This window comes from Onychomys torridus, chromosome 21 (genome assembly GCF_903995425.1).
Source record: "Onychomys torridus chromosome 21, mOncTor1.1, whole genome shotgun sequence".
NCBI lineage: Eukaryota > Metazoa > Chordata > Mammalia > Rodentia > Cricetidae > Onychomys > Onychomys torridus.
In genome coordinates this window covers 51,556,297-51,565,929 of record NC_050463.1, presented here as the reverse complement: position 1 = coordinate 51,565,929, position 9,633 = coordinate 51,556,297, and the positions used below count along the sequence as shown (strand labels likewise).

At 50.1% G+C, this 9,633-nt stretch overlaps 1 protein-coding gene across 1 annotated transcript; it reads left to right on the top strand.

Annotated features, from left to right (window-relative positions):
* Positions 1 to 219: 219 nt before the first annotated feature.
* Colec11 (collectin subfamily member 11) lies at positions 220 to 7,669 on the top strand. The gene is made up of 5 exons (XM_036171056.1): positions 220 to 251; positions 2,771 to 2,842; positions 5,484 to 5,537; positions 6,540 to 6,635; positions 6,824 to 7,669. The coding sequence occupies exons 2-5, from the start codon at positions 2,776 to 2,778 to the stop codon at positions 7,213 to 7,215; spliced, it is 609 nt and encodes a 202-aa protein (XP_036026949.1). The 5' UTR covers positions 220 to 251; positions 2,771 to 2,775; the 3' UTR covers positions 7,216 to 7,669.
* Positions 7,670 to 9,633: the final 1,964 nt, after the last annotated feature.

Genomic DNA, 9,633 nt, shown 5'->3' with positions numbered 1-9,633 from the left:
CCAGTTAGACATTTCTCAAAGGGAAGCAGCCCCATAGTGGACAGAGACCTCTGTCCTTTCTGTCCTTTCCTCCACAGCACACGGCAGACTACACGCCCACTCAGGACCCTCAATCCCACCTGCTCTGTGGTAACAGGCAACTGATCTCCCATGGTTTTGGGCATTTAGTGGGAACTGGCCTTTCCAGGGTAAGATCTTTGTTTTTCATTTTCTAGGACCAGCTACCCAGCCTCTGTCCATATGGGAATGTGGTAAGCCTGGGTATTGGAATGACCCATCTGTCCATTCTTTATACAGTCCATTCTTGAGCAGTGCAGTGGGGTGGGTGTACCCAGCTGTCAGATGGACAAGCTGAACCTTATGTCCTCCAAACACGCAATGTGAACTTGGGCTGGGCAGGCATGCTCAGTGGCTGGCATGGGGGAACAGTGGGCTTGGACTTCTGTATGTGGGGAATTACTGTGCTCCCATCTCCACTGTGGGGCTTCAGTGGGTTGTTTTGACTTGTCCAATCTGCAATATCCAGGCTGCATGCAGCCAAAGACAGCTTCAATTACAGCTCAACACAAAATTACAAACTTACTTAAACCGTGAGATATTTTTGTGATTTCTTAAAAACTCAGTTGCATGGCCTAGCATGAACTATGCAGATGTCAAGGGGAATGTTCCAAAAGATTGGAGAGGATTGCTAAGGTCTGTTCTTCCTTCCCTGTTCCTTAACTCATTGGTCAAGACACTGCCTGCCCTGGTCTCAGCCCCTTTCCCTCTGAACACCCCCAACTCCCCACCCCCAGTGGGGCTTCATGGAGTTGCTGTCCAGCCTGCCTCTCACCTTTTCTGGCTCCTTCAAATCCCTCTAGATTCTTCCTTTACCGGTACCAAGCCTTACTCTGTCCCCATATACATCCACGGCCTTTCTTCCTGGGATGTTGGAGCCCAATGCCCTCTCTGACTTTCCTGGCTTTAGGATGGCCCACTCTGCATACAGGTATCCAGGCCACAAGCCTCGACCTCACCTTACATCCCATTGCTGAGTTGTTGTTAACTCCAGACACCTGTCTATTGGAAAGCTTCTTTTTATTCTCCTAGATGCTGTCTGGTTAGCCACCAGCTGGCCTCTGAGCCTTCCTTGACCACGTCTCTTCAAGTGTAGCGGGTTTCCCAAGCAGCAATCTCATCTCCCCCTCTCCTCTTCCTGACTCTCCAGTGGCTCCCACTGCTCTGAGGATGCACTGTGCCCTCTCAAATGCCCCCCCTTCCCCCGTCCCCAGCCTCCAGATGGGTCAGGGTCCCTTTTGTGGGCCACTTCAGTGCATCCTTCTTCCCCTACAGTTGTTCTGGGTTTCCATTGCCAGATTGTCCCCTGTGTCCTCAGCTCACACTCTGTACCCTGCTGGACCACAGACTTGCTTTGCCTTTTCACCTGCACAGACTTCACCCATCTCTCTCCCCCATAGCAGTACAGCAGAACAGATTTCAAGTCAGCAGGTCATGGCTCTTGACCTGGTTCTGCTGGGCTTTCAGGGTCCAACCTGGTCAAGTCACTTAATCCAAGAACTACCTATGTGCAGCTGGGTAGAGGCAGTAAAGGAGACCGTGAGTGTATGAACACGTTTTGTAAGCAAGCACTTTGTTCTCATGCTCTTTCCATGGATGGTGCGTGTTCTGATCAGCCAGTGCTCTGTCCTTTGGACTCCATCTGCTCTGCGTTGAGGGAGCATTCCATCCACTCCCACACTGGGAGACCCTTTAGGAAGTGCTGCGCTGTGAGATGCTTCATCAGCACATAGGAGGAGTCCTCCCTCCCGCCTGTCTTGAGAGCTACCTACATCGAGCTTCTGTTTATCCTCTGTAACCCTAGGGGCAATAGAAGATCAAAAGGTCACGGCATCTGGACTACATGGGAGCCTGTCCATGGTGAACTTAGTGCCCAGGGCTTCTCTGTATGCTTGTTTGCTATTTGTGCTTTGGTGTCTCATCAGTGGGGATCCCAAAAGATTACTCAGGAAGGACATGGCATTGAGAAATGTCTTCTGCCTTGACTTGTTATGGATCTGGGAGAAGACAGCTAGTCATAGCTTTATTCCAGTGCTCAGTGTTCTCTGGGGTAAGCAAGGCCACCCACCCACTGCTCCCACTTACAATGGATGAGAGAGAGCAGAAGGGCTGGCAGCCTTATGCAACTAGACCAGATACTTGCTGATAGGAAGGGCACAGCAGGCACTGTGCTACAGACCTGCCATAAGGCATGCCAGAGCATTCTGGGCTCTTCTTCCCGTGCCCTCTGTCTCCTGCAGAGCCACCTTCAAATGCAACCAGAAGGGTTGCCCAGAGCTTTGCTGTTCCCAAGAGCATCCAGCTGTGTCTGTATTCCAGAGTGATGCTTTTGGTTTAAGTGTGAGAACAAGCTTGGGAGACACCGTCAGGGACCTGCCTTTCCTGACCCAGGCTCGGAGGAGAGCTGGCCTTGGCTGTGTGACTCAGGCATGAGAAACATTAGAATCATTAGAAACAAAGCCAGTGGGCTACCTGTGAGGAATCATCCTGTGACAGTCATATATGTGCCCTTGAAGAGCTGTTCTTTATGCAGTCTCTTCCTGTGTGCATGTGTGCACATGTGTGATGGTGAGGAGGGGCATGTCAGATCACCTGTACATATGTGATGGTGAGGAAGGGGCGTGTCAGATCACATGTACATATGTGATGGTGAGGAGGGGGCATGTCAGATCACCTGTGCACCAATCAATTTTGGCCTTATTGTTTTCTACAGGAGACATGGGGGACAAAGGACAGAAAGGCACCGTGGGCCGCCATGGAAAAATTGGTCCCATTGGCGCTAAAGGTATTGGTGACATACTTCTTGCCCTACATTCCCTGATAGGCTCAGAACAGCCGCTGCCCGGGCCACTTTGCCTGGACCTCTTGTTTTCATGTGTCCCTCTGATAAACTCTGCTGCAGGATTCTCACTATGGGGATACCAAAGGAGATGTGTCTCTGTGAGCATCAGGGTGGGTGGGGTCACGCCAGCCTGCAGCACTTACCGAGCATTTAACCTCCTGGATGCAGGATCCAGAGTGTGTGCTTGAGCCAGAGCCCAGATCCTCAGCATACCTTCCTTATTAACAAGCGTGATGAAATCATGAGAGACTCATGTGGTCAGGATAGGTTGTGTCTTCACCCCTACCTCCAGCTTCATCTTCCATCAGATGTGTTCTGAGCACCTGGACCTGGCCGGGAGGATGACACAGGGGTCACATAGCCCTCTGTGTGATCTCACTGAAGTCTCCTGTGCTCCTGTGTGGGTTGGCCATGGGAGAGACTGAGCTTGGGTGGCCATTGGCTGGCAAAGAGCTGTACTGGCTATCAGAGGCAAGGGAGGAATTTGGTTGTGGTCTCCCCAGCTGTCTCCCGGGTTCTTATACTGGAGCAGGTTGACTTGGCCCGGAGATGTCATGGTTGGAAGTCTGAGCTGTGACTTGGTTTGGGTTTGCTGCAGCCCTGTGCTGTTCTTGCAGAGAGAGACCATTGACCAGGAGTGTTGGGGAGGTGGGCACTCTGCTCAGCTGTCTCTTCTCTGGGAAGAACCTACTGTCAGACATCATCCTGATGGGCATGGGGTGCTGAGGGACATTCAGGCTACAAAACCTTCACGGAATGGTGATGAAGTATCGATCTCATAAAAGCTGCCATTTCAACTGTGCCAGCTGCACAGTTCAGTGGCGCCAACACATCCACAATGTGATGCAACCATGCCCACTGTTTCCAAAAGCTTTTTATCGACCCACAGAGACACTGCGCCATTAAGCAGTAACTCCCTCCCCTTCCCAGACTCCTTGACAACCTGGAGTCTGCTTTTTGTCTCTGTGAATTTGCCCATCCTATAAACCATATAATGGGATTTGCCCTTTGTGGTGGGTGCTTTGTTTATCTAAGTATTGTGAAAATTCCTTCCCCGAGGAAACATAAATGGTGTCTACCTCTTCCTCCTAAGGTCCCAACAACAAACCAAAGTAGTATCCCACCAAAGTTCAACCTAGAGAACAAATGGATTTATTGGGCTTACATACGGAACATGGATGAGGGATTACTTGTATAACTGTGGGGGACCCCAGAGCAGTGATATTGGAAAGTCACATTGCTGGCATCTCCCCTTCTATGGGAAGTTAACCTTCCCTAGCATACATGCTCTGGTACCTCAGAGACTCCAAGACTCCAAGGTCACATGCCATCAGGGCAGAACTTCGTGTAAATGGCTGGCAGGACTGGCCGGAATCTCAGGTAAGGGTTCAGTGATCCTCCACATTCCCCTTTTCTCTGATGAGACATCGACAGCTCACAGTCATGATCTGATGGCATCTTGCAAGTAGGCACAACTGTCATGATGAAAAGTGTGGATGCTCTGCTCCCAGGACTGAGTTATCCGTGACAATCTCCCAGTCTGTGGGCACTCAGGCCATCTGTCCCCACTGGCTGCTGTGGCCAACGCTGTAATGAGTGAGGGGAAGACAGAAGGAATGCATATTCTTTTCTACACAGCATGTGTGCTGGGCAGCTCTCCAAGTCTCATGTGGAGACCAGGACCACCCTTATTTGGCTTTGATTATTCGATTGGCTTTGTTTCCAAGGCTGTCCTCTTGGGTCCTGGCCAGGCTGAGATTCTGGAGGTCTTCAAACACCTGACAGAACACAGGGGGAATGAATTGGGCAGGGGCTACTTAAATGCTTCCCTCCTTATGTGAACAGACTGCGAATCTGCAGATGTGGAACTCACAGTCCTTCATGGAGATGGTTCTGTCCTCTGAGCAAGAGGGACGATGCAGTGGGGATTCTAAGATGACTGATGTACACACATACACACACACACACACACACACACACACACACACACACACACCATGGCTTGATCTCACAGAGGCTGTTATGTGTGTGTGTGTTGAGGTTGAAGGCAAAGGGTTAGGAGGCTAGGCAGGGTCCTGGTGTCTGGGCCCTTCTGTGATACTATACTACCTGGAGCAGATTCAGAGGAACTAGGGTTACAGCTTGGGATTATCATGCTGTCTACACTTCCTGGATCAGGCTTTCCCTAAACTCACCCCATCTCCCATTTTATGTTCATCCGGATTTTCCTGTTGAGCTGCCCTACTGTCATCTGCTCTGGGTGTTAAGTAATCGACACCATGTCGCCTGTAAAACATTCCCTGAAGGGCCCTGCACTCCCCAGAGCTGACTTCAAGTATGCCATTGGATGCTCCCCCAAAGCCCACAGAATGCAATGGCCGTGTTTATCAACAGCCTGAAGAGCTGTCTGTAGAACATGATGGGGAGTGGTGGGGACTGAATCCAGAGCCTTGTACACACTGTACAACTCTACCACTGAACTACTTCCCAGATCCAATAAATAAGATGTTTAACCTGACACATTTTAATTTGAGCGACATCTCCCCTCTGAATGGTAACTTTAATTTTTCTTTTTATCACCCAGGTGAAAAAGGAGACTCTGGTGACATTGGACCCCCTGGTCCCAGTGGAGAACCTGGTATGACAAACCATAAACCATGGGATTGGAGTGACGGTCCAGAGGTTAAGAACACTGGCTGCTCTTCCAGAAGACCTGGGTTCAATTCCCAGGACCCACATAGGAACCACATAGCAGCTCACAATTTGTAACTACAGTTATAAGAGATCAGATGCCCTCTTCTGGCCTCTGGGGTCACTGTAGACACACACATGGTACACAGACATACATGTAGGCAAACACCCATATACATAAAATTAAACAATTATAAGTAATGATAATAAATTAAAAGAAAAAAAGAGCTACATGTGGCTGCATGAAGCCCTGGGCTCCAAAACTGGGAATGGTGGTGCACGTCTTAACCCTATCATCAGCCATCAGGTAAAGGCAGGGGGATCTGAAGTTCAAGGTCATCTTTGGCTACATAGCTGTGCTACATGGGATCCCATCACAAAACAGAAAAACAAAACAACAAAAACAGCTTAGTGAGGGAAAGGTGCCTATGCACCACCACCACCACAACAACAACACATGGACATGGTGTTGGAAGGAGGAAGGGGATCAGTTGGAAGGAGCAGGAGGGGACAAGAGAAGGTAACAGGATGAGTATGATCAAGATACATAATGGACATGTATGGAATGTCACAGTGAAGCCCATTATTGTGCATAATTAATATGCACGGATAAAAACATTTCAGAATCACAAACTGGAACTGCAGTGGTTAGGAAAGCAGGGAGCTCAAGCAGCTGATACCGTCTTGTGAGGCTGGGGTATTCCAGTCTCTGGTTTCTTGACCGTTTTAATCTTCTCGGGGTTGTGGTCTGTCTGCAAGGCATCACTCTGTCTGTGTAGTAGGCTCAGGTATACCTGCCCTAGAGGTCAGGCTGCTCGTTTCTGATCCTTTTCTCTGTGGCATACGCATTTGAGGTAGTGTGTGTGTGTGTGTGTGTGTGTGTGTGTGTGTGTGTGTGTACCTTTCTTTTCCAAAACCAGTCCCCTGTATAAAAGGCTGCTTCTTGCAGGCATTCCATGTGAGTGCAGCCAGCTGAGGAAGGCTATTGGGGAGATGGACAACCAGGTCACTCAACTGATGACTGAGCTGAAATTCATAAAAAATGGTACGTAGGACTGAGACCTTCCCCTCCCCTCTTCCTCCCTGCCCCTTTCTCCCCAAAGCTGGACAGCATGGCTGCCATTGCTGCTCAGCGCCCACGGCTGCCGTGCCTGTGGCCGTGGTGTGGTGGAGTGTGTGGAGTTTGTTATAGAAATGCAAGTGCTGGCCTTTCAGCACTGCCCTCCCCTGCAGCTGTTGCTGGTGTACGCGAGACCGAGAGCAAGATCTACCTGCTGGTGAAGGAGGAGAAGCGGTATGCAGATGCCCAGCTGTCCTGCCAAGGTCGGGGAGGCACGCTCAGCATGCCCAAGGACGAGGCAGCCAATGGCCTGATGGCTTCGTACCTGGCACAGGCCGGCCTGGCCCGTGTCTTCATAGGCATCAATGACCTGGAAAGAGAGGGCACCTTCGTGTACTCGGACCGCTCCCCCATGCAGACTTTCAACAAGTGGCGTAGTGGAGAACCCAATAACGCTTATGACGAGGAGGACTGTGTAGAGATGGTGGCCTCAGGGGGCTGGAACGATGTGGCCTGCCACATCACCATGTACTTCATGTGCGAGTTTGACAAGGAAAACTTGTGAGTGCTGGCAGGCTGTAGCTCAGGGGAGACAGCCATCTGAACCCCATCTTTTATAGGAATTCAGCAGACACCAGTGGCCACAAGCTACCCCTGGGCATCAGTCACCATGTCTGCCAAGTTCCTTTCCGTAAGGAAGTTCTGAGCCTCATTGACAGAAGGGCTGTTTGAACCATAGGAGGGGGGAACTCTTGTTTCCCAGTGCTGTTCTGAAAAGGCAAAGTTTTACCACCCTTGTCCGAGCTGAGATGCTCATTATGGAGTCACCACTCAGAAGGATGCGGTGCAGTCATGTGCACACCATGGCCGTGGGGGCAGGAGTTCCAGCCACCTTTTAAACTACACAAAAAGCACCATTCGGTGGTGACCAATGTCTTATAAGTTACTCTAACACATAGGTTCCTTTCACTATTACCCACGTAGGAACACTGCTGCTCTGCTTCAAACCCATACTCCAGGAACACAAATAAATCCTCTGAATTTCGTTATGGGATGTGAGGTGCTCTCTGTTCTAGTTTCTTCAGTAGCCGACTTATCTATTGCTGTGGAGTAAGCCAATCACCCTGAAATATAGTGACCTAGAGTATTTATTAGCACGAGGGGTCTGAAGGCCAGGGATTCATGCGAGGCTCAACAAGTCCGTCACTGTGAGAACCTGATTACTCGCCATGGTTCCACGCCTCTGAGGCTATATAGAATGCAGAGCCTTGGTTTCTCACCGCCGGTGCAGATGTCACCACAGTCTTGCTAATGGAAGGTCCCTCTAGGGCACAGATCAGTGTGGCAGTAGCTTCTTCAGAGAAGTCGGGGAGAGGCCCGAGGGAGCCCCAGAGACCACAGTCCTCAGTGTTTGCTGTGTTCTCCTTTTTAGGGCTATCACCAGCTCCAGACTACACGTAGGACACTAGGGAATGGAGCATGGGGGAGCTTGCAGAAACAACCTCTACTTTCCCCTCTTTGTATGTCAGAATCTTTGGTAAAAAGGAATTAACTCCTTTTTTTTTTTTTTTTTTTTTTTTTTTGGTTTTTCAAGACAGGGTTTCTCTGTGTAGCTTTGAGCCTTTCCTGGAACTCACTTGGTAGCCCAGGCTGGCCTTGAACTCACAGAGATCCGCCTGCCTCTGCCTCCCGAGTGCTGAGATTAAAGGTGTTCGCCGCCTCTGCCGCCACCGGGCCGGAATTAACTCTTCACTTTCCAAAGAAAACACATCATCACAGGCAACCCCACTTGGGACCAGGAAAAGAATGAGGTATCATGACAGAACCCTGGGGCACCTGGTCTTCTTGTGTGTCTTTCTAGGGAAATCCTGACTGCTCTATGCTGTGGATACTTTTCTTTCATTGATGTGTGTAGGTTCATGGGGGGAACTTCATGAAACCACATCCAGAGCCTTACACAGGCTTTATCCCAGCTTTAGACTGCTCCATGAAGGATGTTTGCATAGTGAGCAAATCTGGAAGATGAAATTGGTGTCTCCCATGTATCCTACCCTGGATTCAGCCTCAGAAGAAAGATGATGTGATGCTGGGAGCTAGTGAACAGGTGTTCCCATTGTACAGTGTCCCAAAGGAGGTGTCTCCCTTGGGTGGCAAGGGTAGGTGTTTCTTGTTCCAGTGGATCCAGGTCCCTAGAGTCAGCCAATGTTATCTGCTGGGAGTACTAGTGTCACATGTCCCTGTAGGGATGATGTTCCTGTGAACAATGAAGTCCTTGTCTCCAGGAGTCTTGTGGCTCCCGCCAGCATCCATGAACCTGGGTAGCTGGCATGGTGGCTTGGGAGGGGGTGCCTCAGACTCTCACAGTTCTTGACGTAAGTTTTTTGAAACTTCCTTGGAAGCTTATTCAGGCACCATGATGTTGCACAGCGCTGTCCTCTGAGCAGAACAAACTATATCTTCATAAAGCTAGTGTCTGATTGCAAAAGCACAATCACAGCTAGGCTGGTCGACGGTTGACATGCCCTCATAGCAAGATGGGATGTGGAGAGTCATTGGCCTGAGCATCCAGCCACCGGGTCTGGCCGGTTGTATACAGTTCTATTCTAACTACAGGTGGTCTTAGGGTCTCAGGGAGGAGCTAGATTATGTGGGCTGGGAAAGGACTAGGAGAAGAGGGCTCCATCATCCATGCTGGGTGCACACCTTCCTTTAGGGCTGTTTTAGGGTCACCTACACTCTTGATCAAAGGAGGTGTCTGCATCAGACATGTGAGCCCTGCTGGCATCTATCTCTCTGCTCTTCAGTAGCATCTGCTGTCCATGAAGTATCTCTCTTGTCCACCTATCCTGGAGGTGACAGTGAGCCTGGGGGTCCTTTAGAGAGAAAGAGTGTTGCCAAAGAGTGGGCAGAGAGTCACCAGGGAAGTCTGCTAGCCTAGTTCTCAGTGCCCGGTGCCTGCCTGGAGAGTCCTTCTCATCCTACA